The sequence below is a fragment of the Taudactylus pleione genome, unplaced genomic scaffold (assembly GCF_031769625.1).
Source record: "Taudactylus pleione unplaced genomic scaffold, aTauple2 ptg000296l, whole genome shotgun sequence".
NCBI classification, from domain to species: domain Eukaryota; kingdom Metazoa; phylum Chordata; class Amphibia; order Anura; family Myobatrachidae; genus Taudactylus; species Taudactylus pleione.
In genome coordinates, this window is record NW_028284698.1 from 15,108,287 (window position 1) to 15,126,907 (window position 18,621).

Genomic DNA, 18,621 nt, shown 5'->3' on the forward strand with positions numbered 1-18,621 from the left:
GCGCTTGTGCAAGACCCGGATAGCGACGGGCAATCCGTCGCTCCGGGTCTCGCACCACAGGGGACGTGCTGTCGATGTTGAGTGACAGCACGCCCCCTTTAGTGGGCGGGCTGGGGGGGTGGCCGCCCAGATGGAGGCGTTCCCATGAGAACGCCTACCGTCTGGGGCCGGCCCCACTGACATCACAAGTGATGTCAGTGGAGAGCTTTCGGCTCTGTTAGAGCTGAAAGCTCTCTGGCGCTTGCGGCCACGAGACCCTACCACAAGGGTCTCGTCGCAAGCCCGATGGTCGCGATGGTCTTGACCATCGAGACCATCATCCTGGCCGCTCACATTAGCTGTGGGTGGCCGCTCCATAAAAAAAAAAAGACGCCCTGATTCAGAGCGAGCGCTCTGTCAGAGCGTCCGGCTCTGAATCAGGGCTTAGTACCATGCACGTAATATGGGAGCATTTGGTGCCGACTTCAACTCTGCATCAGCCCCTAAGTGTTTATATGCACAAAAAAAAAAATTATGCACGCACACACATTGAACACCATGGTAAGGAAGTCCAAGGAGTGCTTTTTATCATACCCTTATTGTAACGGAAGTGACCATTGGCATGGCCACCAGTCTGTAACATTTAGTAAGAGAGTTTGCATCTTTAAAATGTTTTCTTTCTAGGTTTTCCACTTGATAGACTTCAAGGTGGAGAACCTGGAGAGCCAGGACAAAAAGGAATACAAGGGCCTCCAGGAAGGTTTGGTGACAAGGGATATAAAGGTGACTTTTTATTGTTTTTCTCAGGGTTCTCTATACTTTATGTTAATTATGGTTATAAAATATAAATGTATATTTTAGGTGCCTCTGGTGACTGTGCTTGTGATGGTGGTGACAATGGTAGAGTTGGACCTCCTGGACCACCAGGACAACCAGGAAGTATTGGTTTTCCTGGGCTGCAAGGACAACCTGGTGATACAGGCAGAAGAGGACCGGACGGCCAGCCTGGACCATCGGTAAGCAACTATACACATTTGGTAATGTACACATTAACTTTGTGATAAACGTGGCTGCTTTAAATTTGGTGTAACAGATCACATTTTGGTGAAAACCTTTAATAATAAAATATAGTGCTACTTGCTCCTATTATGTAAGGTTTCCTTATGCATGTGTAAAACTGGTATTTTCAGTGGTAAATTTACTAAAGGACGATCTAAACATTGATCTAAATCGTTCAACATCGCCGGCTATCCAACTGCAAAATCCGCATATTTCTCATCCATACGGTTTGAACGTCAATTTAAGTTGATACCCTACAGATAATAACTATTTGCAGTTCGAAAACACGGCGATGTTGATCGACCTAGATCAACTTTTAATCTATAGCAAGTATACCCCTAAGCACACCATAAAGACTACACTCAATACTGAGTTGGGGTAAAGTGGCCAGTGTACTATGATGTTTGCCCAAATTTAAAAAAAATACCTTTGTAAAATGTTTGCAAGTAATGATGACAATGAGCCCTGAGCACTATGGATGCTGATCTGTTTCCTCTGGGCCTGATTCAGAGCCGGCCGCTCTGACAGAGCGCTCACTCTGAATCAGGGCCGGTCTTTTTTTCTTTTAGAACGGCCTCCTGGCCGCTCGCATAGCTGTGGGTGACCACCCACAGCTATAGCGAGCGGCCATGCTGATGGTCGCGATGGTCAAGACCATCGTGACCATCGGGCTTGCGACGAGACCCTTGTGGTAGGGTCTCGTTGCCGCAAGCCCCAGAGAGCTTTCGGCTCTCACAGAGCCGAAAGCTCTCCACTGACATCACTTGTGATGTCAGTGGGGCCGGCCCCAGACGGTAGGCGTTCTCATGGGAACACCTCCGTTTGGGTAGCGATCCCCCCTGGCCCGCCCACCAAAGGGGGCGTGCTGTCACTCAACATCGACAGCACGCCCCCTTTGGTGCGAGACCCGGAGCGACGGATTGCCCGTCGCTATCTGGGTCTCGCACATGCGCACGACGGAGTCTGCTCCGTCGTGAGCATGCGCTCTCGGCCACCATCGACCCAGTTGCGAGCACTCAGCGCTTGCGACCGGGTCTGAATCAGGCCCTTTGTCTCTTACTTTTCTTCTGTATTATTCTATGTTATATTGTTCTTAGTGTTTATAAGTACAAAGCCATCAACAAACCAAGTCCTTGGTTAATCAGTGGACAAAAATGCAAGTTTAAATAAAAATATTATTGAGCTAATTCAGCCCTAAAATTACAACAAATTTTTATTACAACTTTGTTGGTTCTACACTAGGGCTACTCTGGACAAACCGGTTCTCCAGGACCCAAAGGGGAGAAAGGAGAGTCAGCCTTTCCATCAGGCCGAGTTGCCCGAGGAGACCCTGGATCTGTTGGACCTAGAGGTGCCCCAGGGTTTCAAGGAAATCCAGGAAGAGCTGGACTGCCAGGGCTGCCCGGACGTAAAGGGCCACCTGTAAGTGTTTATTGCGCTGTCTACATGGCAGACTTTCTTCTGTACAATATTATTGGTGCCATCCTGATATCCTGATTCAGAAACGAAAGTGTTGATGTTTATGCAGTTGAGTGATTTTTGCTAATGTGCATGAGCGAAATGTCTAGAAACCCCTTACTGCGCACACTCTAACCGAAGTGCTTGTTGGTGTACGCAATTGCGTACGACATCGCTATGCTTAGAGATGTTGTCTGAGATCCTTGGGTCTTTCAGGGTGGAGACAGGGAGGTAAGCTAAACTGTTTGCAACAAAAGGCCATCTCTTGGGTGTGTTATGGTAGTGTCAAAGGCGTGTCTTTGATCGCGGCTGCGTTCCCAATCGCATATGCACAGCCTCAGAGACTATGGGCCTGATTCAGACCCACTCGCGAGCGGCTGTCCGCTCGCAAGTGGGTCGATGGTGTGCACTGAGCATGCGCACGACGGAGGGAGCTCCGTCGTGCGCATGCGCGAGACGCGACGAACGAAGGACTTTCCTTCGCTCGTTGTGTCTGATCAAAGGGGGCGTGCTGTCGATGTTGATTGACAGCACGCCCTCTTTGGTGGGCGTGCCGGGGGCGTGCCTCCCAGACGGGTGCATTCCCAAGGGAACGCCTACTGTCAGAAGCCGGCCCACTGACATCACTAGTGATGTCAGTGGGAGTGATTTTGGCTCTGATAGAGGCAAAATCACTCCAGGGCTTGTGGTCGAAAAACCACAGGCTTCTGGTCGCACTGGCGATGGTCGCGATGGTCAAGACCATCGCGACCATCATCCTGCACGCTCGTATGTGCTGTGGGTGGTGACCCACAGCTATACGAGCGTCCAGGAGGACGCTCCATTTTTATGGAGGACGGCCCTCATTCAGAGCGAGCGCTCTGCTCAGAGCGTCCGGCTCTGAATGAGGGCCTATGTCTGGAAGTACTTGAAATTAATAGCCTGAGTAACCCCTAGGCTACAGCAATTGCACAGTCCATGGAGCCTGAAAGTGGGCATCTCGGTCACACGCTGGTGCACAAGGGGAAGGCTGCATTTTGCATTTGCATTAGTGCCCATCTCTGAATCAGGCTTATTATACGACTTCACTGGTCCATAGTCACCCTGTGTTGTACACCGCTGACGGAAACAACTGTGAAGCTACACAACTACCAGGGTGTTTATTCATACTTTATTTTCTAATCAAATTTCATCCACTGTTCAGTCATGTCATATTCCTGGGTCAGTAATGAAACAGCTGTAAATAGCAGTCACAGATGTATATGTAGGCAGTGTTGGTGCATGCTAGACATGCTGTGTGACGCCCATAAGTGGAGAATGGGAGGAGTTATTGGAAGCTCATACAGCTGAATAGATGTATTGTTCATGATGACTTTGCTTTAGATGACTGCTTTCTTACTACTACCTAAGTCAACTACACACAATTTCAATTATCTTTGATTCCATCAAGGTAATTGGAGCTCCTGAAAATACAGTCAGGTGCATAAATATTGGGACATTGATAGAATTTTCAGATTTTGGCCTCTATTCACCACCACAATGGCTTTGAAATTAAACAAACAAGATGTGCTTTAACTGCAGACTTTCAGATTTAATTTAAGGGTAATTACATCCAAATCAGGTGAACAGTGTAGGAATTACAACGGTTTCTACTGTATATGTGCCTCCCACTTTTTAAGGGGCCAAAAGTAATGGGACAAACTAAACAATCCTAAATCTAACTTTCACTTTTAAATACTTTGTTGCAAATCCTTTGCAGGCAAATACAGCCTGAAGTCTGGAACGTATAGACATCACCAGACGCTGGGTTTCATCCCTGGTGATGCTCTGCCAGGCCTCTACTGCAAATGTCTTCAGTTCCTGCTTGTTCTTGGGGCATTTTCCCTTCAGTTTTGTCTTCATTAAGTGAAATGCATGCTCAAACGGATTCAGGTCAGGGGATTGACTTGGCCATTGCATAACATTCCACTTTTTAGCCTTAAAAAAACTCTTTGGTTGCTTTTGCAGTATGCTTCGGGTCATTGTCCATCTGCACTGTGAAGCACCGTCCAATGAGTTCTGAAGCATTTAACTGAATATGAGCATATAATATTGCCCGAAACACTTCAGAATTCATTCTGCTGCTTTTGTCAGCAGTCACATCATCAATAAATACAAGGGAACCAGTTCCATTGGCAGCCATACATGCCCACGCCATGACACTACCACCACCATGCTTCACTGATGAGGTGGTATGTTTTGGATCATGAGCAGTTCCTTTCCTTCTCCACACTCTTCTCTTCCCATCACTCTGGTACAAGGTGATCTTTGTCTCATCTGTCCATAGGATGTTCTTCCAGAACTGTAATGGCTTTTTTAGATGTTGTTTGGCAAACTCTAATCTGGTCTTCCTGTTTTTGAGGCTCACCAATGGTTTGTGGTGAACCCTCTATATTAACTCTTGTGAAGTCTTCTCTTGATTGTTGACTTTGACACATATACACCTACCTCCTGGAGAGTGTTCTTGATTTGGCCAACTGCTGTGAAGGGGTTTTTCTTCACCAGGGAAATAATTCTTCTGACATCCACCACAGTTGTTTTCCGTGGTCTTCCGGGTCTTTTGGTGTTGCTGAGCTCTCCGGTGCGTTCTTTCTTTTTAAGAATGTTCCAAACAGTTGATTTGGCCACACCTAATGTTTTTGCTATCTCTCTCTGATGGGTTTGTTTTGATTTTTCAGCCTAATGATGGCTTGCTTCAGTGCTTCACTGATAGTGACAGTTCTTTGGATCTCATATTGAGAGTCAACAGCAACTGATTCCAAATGCAAATGTCACACCTAGAATCAACTCCAGACCTTTTACCTTCTTAATTGATAATTAAATAATGAGGGAATAGCCCACACCTGTCCATGAAATAGTTTATGAGTTGATAGTCCCATTACTTTTGGCCCCTTAAAAAGTGGGAGGCACATATAGAACCTGTTGTAATTCCTACACCGTTCACCTGATTTGGATGTAATTAAACTCAAATTAAATCTGAAAGTCTGCAGTTAAAGCACATCCTGTTTGTTTCATTTCAAAGCCATTGTGGTGGTGAATAGAGGCCAAAATATGAAAATTCTGTCAATGTCCCAATATTTATGCACCTGACTGTATGTTTGTAAATGTTTTGTATAATGTAGAATCTTACCACTGTTTTATATTGTCAATTTCAGGGTGACGGTGGAGTTGGTAATCCTGGTGAGAAAGGTTTCCCGGGGCAGTATGGACAAAAGGGAAGTCGTGGGGAGACCGGCCTTCCAGGTATTGGTTATCCAGGTTTACCTGGATCTCGCGGGCTTCCTGGGGACCCAGGACAAGCAGGACAAGATGGACGACCTGGGGAACCTGGAGCTCCTGGTATGTATTTACAAATATGAGCTATCACTGTATCATTTAACTATATTATTGTTCCATAAACTGTAGTAACTTCTTCCAAAGACTGTCTCCGTTGATGTTTTTTATATTCATGTCAGATGTGAATATTCTGATATCTACATTTTGTATAATGTCACAATCTAAATGTGTGTTACTGCAGTCTGCAGTAGGCAGAGCATTAAACTTGTTGTATTGATAATAAATAAAGGGCTGTTGCACACTGGGGCTACTTTGATCCAGTGCACTAAAGGCCTGATTCAGTACGGGTCGCAATTGATATCGCAGCAGCAAATTCGTACGGAACACAGCTGCGGAAATATGCTAATGCTTGTCAAGGTTTAGCCGGTATAAAGACGCCCACTGCTGCCTTCTCATATACGTCCAATATCGCTCTTCTGCAAATCATTGGTACAATTGACGCATCTTGGATAGTCACGTAACATTTACACCAGCTCTGACCAGCCACAGACACTGCAAGTTTCCTCGCACGCAGAGAGCTCTCATGCTGCATATGCAATTGCAGCTGCTAATTTATGCACGCCTAGGAAATGGCGTTCAAATGGACAAACATGCCTGCGTTCTTCCGATCCCCATCACCACCCCCAAATGGTATCAGCCTGTCACTCACTTTGCGATGGATTCCTCTATGTTCATTGATTGCTGCGCACACACAGTACGCATGCGTCATGGCAAGCAATTGCTCCATCTGTGTCTGTAGTTGCACTTGCGATCGGTATTGAATCAGGCCCAAAGTGCATGGATGCCGGTGTAGTTTTGACCATTTTTTGTTTTTCTGCCCATTACCTGATAGAAAACAGTCCACACCTGCAACCATGGGGGAAAACCAGTGACTTTATCGGAGTGCAATACCGATCACAGTGGGCCAAACTATACTAATGGGATTATAGTGTTTTTTTGTATGAAAAAGTATTATCTCATTATGTTTTCTATCTTTATGTTTGTATCTGAATGTTGATTTACAGCTTTGTCACCAGCAACTTTTATTCCTAAATGGAGATCTTAAAGGCAAATGTTATTTTCTATTTGCTTACTAAAAATGAATAGTCTTGTAAATGTGACAGTTATTGTTGTATAGTCATGGTATTGCTTTTATGTTACTGCACTGACTGACTAATGGATATCTTTATGTTAAATACATTTCAATACCTTAGTAATGTCTCAGAGATTTTTTTTTGTATAAGTATATACTTCACAGTTATATAAATCAATGTTTTGTATCTTGCAAGTTCCATTAATATTTCATGGTGTAGGCACGTTCCTGCTTGCACATTGGTAAAACTGGATTGGCAACTTTTTTATTAAATGGTAAATATTGGTAATAATAGTATATTAAATATTCATCAGAGTTATATTTATTAAAAACAATACAATAAAGTGATGTCTCTGCATAAAAAGCAGTAGAATAGAAACTCTTGCACAAAACGTATTATTATTCTGAATCTAGTATGTGAAGGTGAATGGGTGAATAATTTGACCAATTAAAGCTTGGCTTTTATGGTCAAGGTATATTATTATGCTATATAAATACATTTTAGATTACAGAGATATTTTGCAAATTATTTTTTTATTCTTTTTTTATTTTTAATATAAATTTATAAAGTGAGATTAAATTAATTGTGTGGTATCAGCGCTACTGCTGTAACTCAGGGTATCTGGGAGAGAAACATTGCTCATTTTTGCTGAAACTAGTATGTTTTTTTCTCCCGTAAATTCCTGCAATGAGTGCAGCGGTGCATCGCTGAACTTCGCATTTCATTGGATCTCCCCGGGTATTCTGAACTAATATTTGAATATCATACTACTTTATATTGTTCCTTTTAGGAACACACTTTAACAGTGTGCTAAAAAAAATTACTAGCAGACCTCATATTTACTTAAAGGTGGATAAAAAAGTGAAAAACTGGAAATCAAAAATAATAATGTAAAACATAATACTACTTTACCCCATTCTATGTGCTTCTCATTTGTTTAAAATACATTTGTTAATTGGGAACTGTTTTGCTTATCTGTCTATTTAATAATATGTTTTATATTTTTGTATCCTGATTGTCAATGGTGAAGCAGCACAAATATTATGGTGACATACAGTATTTGAGCCTGGTTGATATGAGATCCATTCCAACATACCAATGCTTCAGAGGGGCTGCTGTGGTCTTTGCTTTTCAATCTTGCAATTATTATATTCTGTTATATTATTAAGACATTTCAATATTGCATATTCTTCCTGCTTTTGCTTGTTTAATATATTATTTTCAAGTTTCTACTTTTTGCTTATTAAACATATGAAAACAGCCAAATATATTCACTAAGATGGTGATGTAATAATAGAACATCATTTATTGCATAGATGAAACAAAGTATGATAAATATAAAAGTAAAAACCATATATATATATATATATATATATATATATATATATATTTTTTTTTTATTTTTTTTATTTTTTTTATTTTTTTTTTGAGGGATAGATAGATGCCAACTTTGGACCAACTTTGCCCAACCCTATAAATAACACTGTGCTTTGGCTCACAGGACAATGCTAGCTGTGTCACTGATACCACATTACGAGCTAGTCATAGCTAACCTTCTGCAAGAAGATCCCAGCAGGTAATGGAGCAGCTTAGCAGATAGAGCAAAGCTGAGATAGTTGACACTGACAATGTTTTAAGTAGTTATTTAAGAAAACAAAAGTGTAACCATCATCATCACCATCACAGTGAAAGTGTGGATATATTTGTGCTGCCAAAAGCTTTCTTTCTTGTGGGTTTCTCTCACCTGTGTCTAACCTGTCCTCCTTTGCTTAACTGGTATAGGTGACTGCTGCTGCGGGGACAATGTTGGTAATGGAGACTTAGTCACAGAGGGAGGTGAGAGGTTAGATCCTGGAGATTGAAGGCAGCAGACTGTGAGATCCATGTGATCTCCTCTTGCTGGATACTCTCTTAATTTGCATGCATGTGATATTTGGTCATTGAATCCATAGCATGGTAGCCATTGTTGGAACTTGTCTATTCAGTTGTGAGCAACCATATAGCCACTTACCCAGATTGTGTGAGGGTGGTTCAATAAGTAAGGTAACAAGACCTCTCTTGTGTGCAGTGTTCTCTATTTCATTCTAATTTCCCACCAGGCCAGAGCAGGTAGACCACTGCTTCCCCTCATGGCCATTAGACTGAGCCTCATATCAGTCATACTGTCCCAACATCAGTAAGATGGAGGGGCTGGCGGAAACATGGTCAAACATTGAGGTGTGTAGTGTGATCAGATTTCTGCATCTAAAGTACACATCAGCTAAAATTTATTGCCAACTTGTTGAGGGGTACGGTGATAACATCATGTCTTGGAAAGGTTTGGGTTTGGTGCACTGCCTTTGATAATGGCTGGACAGACGTTTAAGATGAGCAGTGATCCGTCCAGCCAAGTACGTCCACCACAGATGACAATTTGTGTCGCAGTGAAGATCTGATTCAGGAGGACAGACGCATTTGAGTTAGTGATATTGCCGACGAACTGAATATTTTAGTGGACACTGTGTACAACATCATTCATGAGCAACTGGGGTACAGGAAAAAGTGTTCACGATGGGTACTAAAGCAACTCACAGAAGTTCATAAAACTAATGGGATGGAATTGTCTCTTGTGCACTTGACGTGGTACTATGATAAGGGAGTGCAGTTCAAGCAGCGTATTGTTGCAGACGATGAAATGTGGGTGCATCAAAGGTGTACCGCTGGAACAAATGCTTAGACAAGTATGGGGACTATGTGGAAGAATAATCTGTACCAAGGCCATACTACAGTATTGATTATGTATGAGTTGAATACATTTACGCACTGAGAGGTCTTGTTATCTTATTTATTGAATCACCCTTGTAGTTTGCAATTATTCAATTTTATTTCAATATGATTGAAAAATTCTGAATTAAACAAGTTTTAATGACAGTTCTGTCAAAAAGATGCTTGTAGAATTGCATATATGTGGTTGCTCAGTACTATCACAATTGATAAAGTATAAAAACCATGATAATTACATCATTCTTTCAGCCTGCTTGCTAACCTGTGTACAAATCATTTATTAGCATAAGTCCTGTCATAACTGCTGCTAAGGACAAGCCAGGAGTCGTGTGTAAAGGCGATAAGACAATAAAACACAGCGAGAGACAATTATGAAATATGTACACAACATAACAAGGTCTCATTTTCCTGGTACAGTTTAGCTTATGGAAGCAAATATATTTTTTACACAGTTTCTTGTGTTTTAGTTTTTGTAAGTGTCACCCAATGCGTTGTAAAGCTTTCTACAGTTATTCCAGCTTATTGCACATTAATGTATCCTTAAAGATAACAACACAACATATCCTGATAGCTATATACCTATCTATTAAATGGACAGTAGATTAAATTTTTTCAACTGCAAAGTATCCTTATACTTGGTCAATAAAGCAAAATCACTTTAAAGTTAGACATTGGTTCATACTCACTGTATGTTCATTTTCACAACCACAACCATACAACTACCCAGTAATACCACATAAAAAACTCCAGTTTAAAAAAGAAAAAAAAAGTGTTTTTTTTTATTATTATTTCAGTTATATATACCATAACATTAAAACCACTGACAGGTGAAGTGAATGACTTTGATTATCCTGTTACAATGGCACCTGTCAAGGTGTGGGATATTTTAGGCAGAAAATAAACAGTCAGTTCTTGAAGTTGATGTGTTAGAAGCAGGGCAAGGATCTGAGTGACTTTGACACGGGCCAAATTGTGATGGCCAGATGACGGTGGCAGCTTGTGGGATGTTAAAATTATACAGTGGTTAGTAGCTATACCAAAAGTAGTCCAAGGTCCAAGGAAGGACAGCTGGTGAACCTACAACAGGGTCATAGACGCCCAAGGCTTATTGATGCACCTAAGGAACAAAGGCTAGCCTGTCTGGCCTCCAAATTCCCAGGACGTCATGCTGAGGGGGCAGGGCTAGCAGCACTGGTAAGTGCAGCACAGACTGGAGCATCCTGAGGTGCTCTAATCAGTGGCACAGACTGCAGGATACCTGCCAGGTGCGTCTAATGGGTGCTCCTGTGGCGCCGCATCAGTGACTTCTGGCTGCAGAGTGCCGTTCTAGGCAGGGATGAATTAAGAGAAGTGGGGGCCCATGTGCCTTCTCCGTCCGGGGCCCCATCCTCTCTAATGGGCGTCCGGCAGCGCACTGAGCACAGCAGTAGACTCTGGGCACAAGTTTGTGTGAGAGTCTACTGCACATGCGCAGGTCACCAGGAAGTGGCACGGCAGCCATTTTCCTGGTGATTTCCCTAGTGCGCATGCGCAAAATGCTGGAAAATGGCTGTGGTGGCCATTTTTCAGGCGATTTATACAGCGATGCTACCACTGACGCAAGACTCCGGAGAGGTTAGTATTGAATAAATGTGTGCAGGATGTGCACCGCACACCATGCAACCATTATAGATACTCCCCTAGTTCCAGGCACCCTGCTAGCCATAAGCAAGGGACGTGAGGTGGCGACGTTGTCATGTGCTTTGTGCATTAGCACAGATTGCACAGCCCTAGTTACAGTCCTGAGTTTGAGGCCTCGTCTCACAACTTACAGGACTTAAAGGACATGCTGCTAGTGACTTGGTGCCAAATACTACAGGACACCTTCAGAGGTCTTGTGGAGTCCATGCTTTGAGTGGTCAGAGCTGTTTTGGCAGCATGAGAGGGCCTACACAATATTAGGCAGGTGGTTTTAATGTTATGGCTGATGAATTCATATATATTTGAATTTTAACCACAATTTTAAAGTACCTTCAAACTTCCACAAGATGGCAGTGCAATGCAGACACATAACAAAATTACTATAACTTATAATATTATGCATAAAATGTATTGAGTGCAATTCATAGATACCATTTCTATATTTTAGGCATAAAAGTATAATTTATTATATGTTTCCTTTTTAATGTACTTAACTTAGTTTTACATTAGTAGTACAATTTATTCATTTGGAAAAGTTATATTATTAAACCTACTGTACTATAAAGTATCTAAAGTAAAATAAATATACTGTCAGCAATTTACATGAACCAAGTAGAACAGAGATAGAAACATTACATTTTTTTTTGTAACTTGTGCACATAACCCACCATCAGGAATGTTTGTGCATTTGGCAGCGCTTGTGCACTTACTGTATCTGTGGTTTGATCACAAGCCTGGCCAGTGTGTTGTAAATTCACCATCTTTGTCCATATTCACCAATGATACGTTGAATCGTCTTCACCAACATTACAGTTGTTTTTGCATCAACCATCCAATGCATGTTATGTTGTTTAATTTGCTGCATCCAAATGTACCTGAGCTACTGTAACATATTATGTTCTTTTCCTAAAATTAACTGAAGTGTGTCTTGCCAGGTCAGACCATGCCGTGCATAATAGCTGGGGAACCAGGCTTTCCCGGAATTCCTGGCGATTATGGTAATCCAGGTATGTCAAAAGATTGTGATCATTCTTCATGGAGATGTTTATCAGTATGTCTATGTTGTGTTATGTGTTACAATTACAAAATTACTAATCTGAGGTGTACAGTCATTTAGTATATTTTATTTAGCAGATCGTATTAATTAATTAAATTATTTAACACTCAGGTCCTCGGGGCGATAAAGGGTTCCCAGGAATTTCAGGACTGCGAGGGTTTGATGGTGCCAAAGGACAGCCAGGCAGTCCAGGATTTGGTGGATATCCAGGACCACCAGGTATGAAGGAACTGTGAGGCTGATGCTGAAATGAACATAAAGCCTCATACACACTAGACGATTTTTATGAACGATATGGACGATAACATTATCGTTCAAAAATATATTGTTCAGTTTGTATGCAGTGAACGACCAGTGATGCACGCTCCCTCGGGTCTTTAACTATGTCTTTTGTCGTCCGTACATACAGGCCAATCTGACGATATTGTCAAGAATTGCCTGTTCAGAGATGTGGCAAGATGACTTCACTGAAAGATATCTTTAAAGATATTTTTCAGTGTGTACACCCAATATCATTTGTCCTGTACTACAGAAAGTTCAAGATAAATATTTCACCAATATCGTTCATACAGTACATCGTCTAGTGCAGGGGTGGACAGACCTTTGGACTCGGTGATCTACTTTTAAACCTAAAAACCTTTTGTGATCTACAGAGCTCGAAAAAGGGGATGTGGTATGCAATAAAGGGGGCGTGACCTTGCGGCAAGGGACGAGGGGTCTTTCCCACCGAAATCACACATAGTATCCCCAATTCAAATTACTCCACACAGCAGCACAATCTTATTCACATTACACCACATAGTAGTGTCTCTTATTCACGATGCAACACACAGTAGTGTCCCTTATACACAATGCTGACAGTAATGCCCCTTATACAGTGCCCCTTTGCAATGCTCTCTCTAGTCGTGCCCCTTATGCAATGCCCCTAGTAGTAGTGTCCCCGGTAGATGTGTCCATTATGCAGTTGCCCCTGTAATTGTGCCCATTATGCAATGCCTCCTGTATTAGAGCCCCTTATGCAATGCCACAGTGCCACACACTGGTCAGCGCTCCAGCTTCACTCCGGTATAGACGCTGCCTGTGCCTGCCGCCTACTGGATCTAACTAAATCCAGCAGGCGCGCAGGCTCCTCACATGTCAGGTGACACGCACCCACGCACTTCCTCAGTCTCTGATCGCTTCAGAGACCAACGTTCCCAGTTACTGCAGCAAGTTGGTAGCGATCTACCTCGGGAGGTCCACGAGCTACCGGTAGATCGTGTTCGACCTTTTGGTCGGCCCTGGTCTACTGTCTATGAGCCTTTAGCCTATGCAGCATACAATACAAAAAGTTGTTCTGAGCTTGCCCAGAAAATAATTGTATTCAACATATGCGTTTTTGCTTATTTGCATAAATTTGACACTTTGTTCATGCCTTGAGATAGGAGATGGGGTAGAGAAGGAGCAGATTAACATAGGTCGAGCGCACTAAGAAACAGATGCTGACTGACACAGAGACGCACATAATATATAAAACAAGGTATTTATGAAAAAATATTGGCGCACACTGGCGAGTCAAAAAGCTGCCAATATATATAACCTAATGTTCCCACTATGAACAATCAAAGGAATAATCAAGTATAAAAAATCCTCATAAACAAGTGGCGCTGCTCAAAAGATCAGTATTTCAGATGATATAGATAGATATATATATATATATATATTTATATAGTCTTTGTAGTGTCTTTATCTTCTTATCAATTCTTTACATATATTCAGTAATTCGCTCATTTGTCTTTCCAATGTCATACCACTCCGGTATATATACAAAAAGAGAAAGAGCATAATATAGTGTAGTATATTTTTACAGTGTTATTGAAAAAGGCAAGGTAAAATATCCATAAATTCCATAAAAGATCAGACATAAAAATAATTTTTGTCCGTTTAGCATATAAAAAACATTCTGAGGTCACACAGAATATAATTCATCCAATACATAGAAATAGGAACCGTACCGTGTTTAGCACCAGATTGGTGCTTCAAGAGAGTATATATGGGAGACAACCGCCTTCCTCCCTTCAAGCATCTAGTTCACCTAGCTGCACACGGTCCAAGGTTCCAAAGTTCCAATAAATTTAAGCAGGTGAATCCCAGTTGCACATAATATATGCCTATCCAATCTTTATCTTTTTCACAAAAGTCTCAATAGTCGCACTTCCTTTCCTCACAGACCACTGGCTAATGTTGTTGCAGGATTTACAGGACCCCGTGGAGATGAAGGTCCTTCTGGATATCCCGGTTTGGATGGCATTGCTGGATCTCCAGGAAAGATGGGTATCCCTGGCTTTCCTGGTCAGAAAGGAGCACGTGGCGAAGTTTTGGGTGCTGAGCCTGGTGCTCCCGGTGAACCTGGAAGACCTGGAGTGATTGGTGATAAGGGAGCTCGGGGAGACCCTGGATTTGATGGACAGAGAGGTAATGAAAAATTTTCATTTGCACTTAAAAGTCTTTGCATGCATTTGCATTGTATCTAGATAGCAGTAAAAGTTAAAGGATATTTGCTATCATGTGCATCATGTCAGTTTGACAGCTGTAACAGAGCTTAGTTCCCAGTTGAAGATGACCCCTCCTTTGTCATTTGCTTTTGTGACAGTAAATTCTCCTCCTTGTCTTGTAGGTTTAGATGGACGACCAGGGCTGATGGGTGCTAAAGGCGAAAAGGGTAATTCAGGTTATCCTGGTAACCCTGGTCCCAGAGGACAACCTGGATTTGGAGGTGCAATGGGCATTAAAGGGAGACAAGGACCCATGGGGGACATTGGACTCCCAGGGCCAACAGGTACATGGAGTAATGTTTATGAAACTGAGAATAGTGTTCAATTTATAGCAGTTATACACTATATACAGAAAGTACATTGTTATCTCATCAGATAGTTTTATCATATCAGTTATTCTGCAGAGAAAATAATCAAGCTGGGCTGGGATAATGATCCCAACCTTCTGATATAATGGCATGGTGGAAAAGAATTAAAGTCTTTTTTTTGTTATGGTAACTACTTTTTTGAGCCTTACTGAGAAAACAATGTTGACAAGTCATAAATCCAATGCTGTAGCCCGACGTGTGGATTGTGTTACAATAAACTGTATATATCTGTATCTCAGGTGCGGTAACATAACTACTTGGTAAGTACATCTATCAATCACATGACCTGCTCTAATGTGAAGTAGTGGAGAAGTTGCCCATAGCAACCAATAAGCTTCAAGGTAGGATTTATCCAGTACATTCTATAAAATGATAGATACATCGAGTACATTTTATAAAATAATAGGTAGAAGTTGATTGGTTGCTATGGGAAACTTCTCAACTCTTTACACTACTGGAATACATCACCCCTACAATCTTCAGAGTTGGGTTTCCACTGGGACCCATGTTCCTATGTAGGACAACTGCTTGTGATATAATTGTGCTTGCACAAATGTCATATAATACAGGCTGTATGCGTTATAAGGCTCTTGTAAATAGGTTAAGGACCCTGGTGCTGCAGGATAAAATGTCGTTTCACATTAGTACAGTTTCTGGGTTTACCATTCCATGTGTAGATGCAGAGAGTCATGTGATAGGAAACACTTGGAAGCTGAAGGACATCACTTTGATATGAAATTTTAACCATGCTGGCTGACTGAGCATCACAGGAGCTATAGCTCAGTTACCAGGAGCCAATAACCTAATCTGAAAGTTGGTTACAGTTGGCTCAGAATGGTCATGGTGACGCTCAGTGAAGATCTAAGGTGCATGATAATGACTCTCGGAGAGGATACGGTCCCTCATCCCTTCCTTTGCACATCTAAATTTGTGCTTCTGATTTGTAATGATTTTCTAACTGATTACTAACCACAACTCAATCAGGTAGCTGAATAGAATCTCAGATCAAGCCCATATACCGCACTTTCCTCTCTATAAAACCTCTTCTGTTTTCACCATCTCCTTACTTCCATGGGGTGTTCTCGTAGCAAAACGATTGCACTTGTTTTATTGTATCTCTTGGTCAGCAGTTTCCATTTCACCGTCAGCCATCTTTCATACATTTTGTCTGTTTTTCCTTCATCATGCCTATATTCCACATACCACCAATCCTCCATATTTTGATGTCATACTCTATGGTTTCGACTTCTGCACATAGGCTGCCAAGGTGAGACAGTGCTCTGTAGCATAAAAGCAGATGGACTAACAGCCCAGCTTTTCATGCTGCGGGCATTCAGTTGACCATAGGTGACACCCCTTATATTTTTTTAACTACTTAACAGGAACCATTGTCTGAAGTGTGCTCAGCAGTTATGAAAAACAATACATCTACGCTAAGGTTATAATACCAATGTGACGTATAAGAGCATTATTCATATACATTACCTGCTACAAAGGAATTGTTGCTCTTGAAACAAAGCAGTATTTCACACTTTGGGTTGAGGCTCTCTATGCAGCCTTTCTCAGTATAACCCGGTACTGTATGTAGGTCGCCATACTGACACCTGTTGTGACCTTAGGTGATGCTAATTAGAGTTTTGTGTAAGAGGGATCGGTATGAAATACCGCCGGACGCATGTCCAGTGGTTCAAATCCCGACGCTGGAAGACTGGCAGTGGGGAGCCCGACAGGTAAGTATTTTTATTATCTACTAACCTAACCCCCCCAACCATAGCCCTCCCTTACGGGTGCCTAACACTAACCTCTCCCACAAGTGCCTAACCCTAACCTCCCCCTGTAAGTGCCTTACTCTAACCCCCCCTTTCCCTAGCCTAACCCTAACCCTCCTGGGGGGGTGCCTAACCCTAAGTCCCCCCCCCGGGACCCTCTAACCTAACCCTCCCCCACTGCGGCTGTCCGTGCCCGGCGCCCGACTTACCTTCGATCGGTTTGCCGGGCGTCGATGTTTTGCAGCTTCCCTCAGCTGTAAACTGATACTTTGCAGAATATTAGTACACAAAGTAAAATGAACACTGAATAAAATCATGAGTTCATGGGGAATGATGATATTCTACATGGGTCCAGGGCCGTAGAGAGCCAGCCCGGGCCCCATTGCACTCGGGAGTCATGGCCTAATCGTGAGAGGCGTGGCCACAACCTCCTTAGAATAGAAACCCATTTGCGAGCTGACGAGGGAGCAAATCCAGGGGGTGCGATCAGTACATTCGCTGCCTCCCATCCCCACACATGCAGAGGAGACTGTTGCTGCTCAGCGGCAGCAGTCTACTTGGTCCCACTGCTGGGCTGCTGATGGGGAGGAGGAGCATCGGGCCCGTCCCCCTGCCAGGTCTCTCCAACAGGGCCAGGCCCAGGTATTTAACCCACCCCCACCCTCACTTGGCGCCCCTGCATGGGTCCAGCTATAGGCTGCTGTGTTACTACTTTACAGGACCCTTATTGCTTGGCTACAAAGGCAGCTGTATGTTCTATGCACCATACTATGTCCTCATTAAAGTAATAAGGTGAGTGTGTTACATTATATTACATTAATTTTTGTATGTCGTGTGTTCTTTTCTGTGGTGCTTTGTCTTCACTGCAGGAAAGGTCAGTACACATATGTTGCTATAGGATAATAGGTGATATATCACCAGGTGTTAGTTGGGGCCCTACGGAAATAGATCAGACAGCAACCCTTGTAGCTGTCACTGGAATTTAATTCAGACAGTAGGTCTCTAGCATGCAGTGTATGCAAATTGGTAGTTGCGGCTGTACTTGGGACATTCTAATGAGCTGCAATAGGATAATTACTAATTCAATTGCTATACTTATGAATTTGATTAGCATACTTCAGGTGTATATATATATATATATATATATATATATATCAGTGGTCGAAGTGGGAATTTTATAGTGGGGGCATGGAAAATCTAAGGTTGCACTTAAGTGCGCACCGAAGGCGCGCATGCACCGGAAAAGGTTGCGTGTCCTTATGACGCGCTCTTTTTCAGTAGTATAGTGTATCACACCGTAGTACTCCATATACACAGTTTGCCACACAATAGTAGTGCCCCCTAGTAGTGCCACAGTAGGTGTGCCCTTATACAATGCCCACAGTTGTAGTGCCCTTATACAATGCCCCCTATGCAGTGCCCACAGTAGTAGTGCTCTTTATACAACGCCCACAGTAGTAGTGCTCCTTATAGTAGTGACCCCTATACATTGCCCCACAGTAGTACTGCCCTTATACAATGTACACA

The 18,621-nt window shown here is 42.5% G+C and overlaps 1 protein-coding gene across 3 annotated transcripts in view; it reads left to right on the forward strand.

Moving 5' to 3' along the window:
- COL4A6 (collagen type IV alpha 6 chain) overlaps positions 1–18,621 on the forward strand; it is a 367,236-nt gene that overhangs the window by 288,049 nt on the left and 60,566 nt on the right. For 2 of the 3 annotated variants that reach the window (XM_088482857.1, XM_088482856.1), the window contains 9 exons: positions 664–762; positions 841–995; positions 2,281–2,460; positions 5,670–5,853; positions 8,706–8,759; positions 12,302–12,373; positions 12,535–12,642; positions 14,656–14,877; positions 15,080–15,241. In XM_088482857.1, coding sequence (XP_088338983.1) covers positions 664–762; positions 841–995; positions 2,281–2,460; positions 5,670–5,853; positions 8,706–8,759; positions 12,302–12,373; positions 12,535–12,642; positions 14,656–14,877; positions 15,080–15,241 — 1,236 coding nt within the window. The remainder of the gene's footprint in view (positions 1–663; positions 763–840; positions 996–2,280; positions 2,461–5,669; positions 5,854–8,705; positions 8,760–12,301; positions 12,374–12,534; positions 12,643–14,655; positions 14,878–15,079; positions 15,242–18,621) is intronic. The other variant, XM_088482859.1, reaches the window with a different exon arrangement.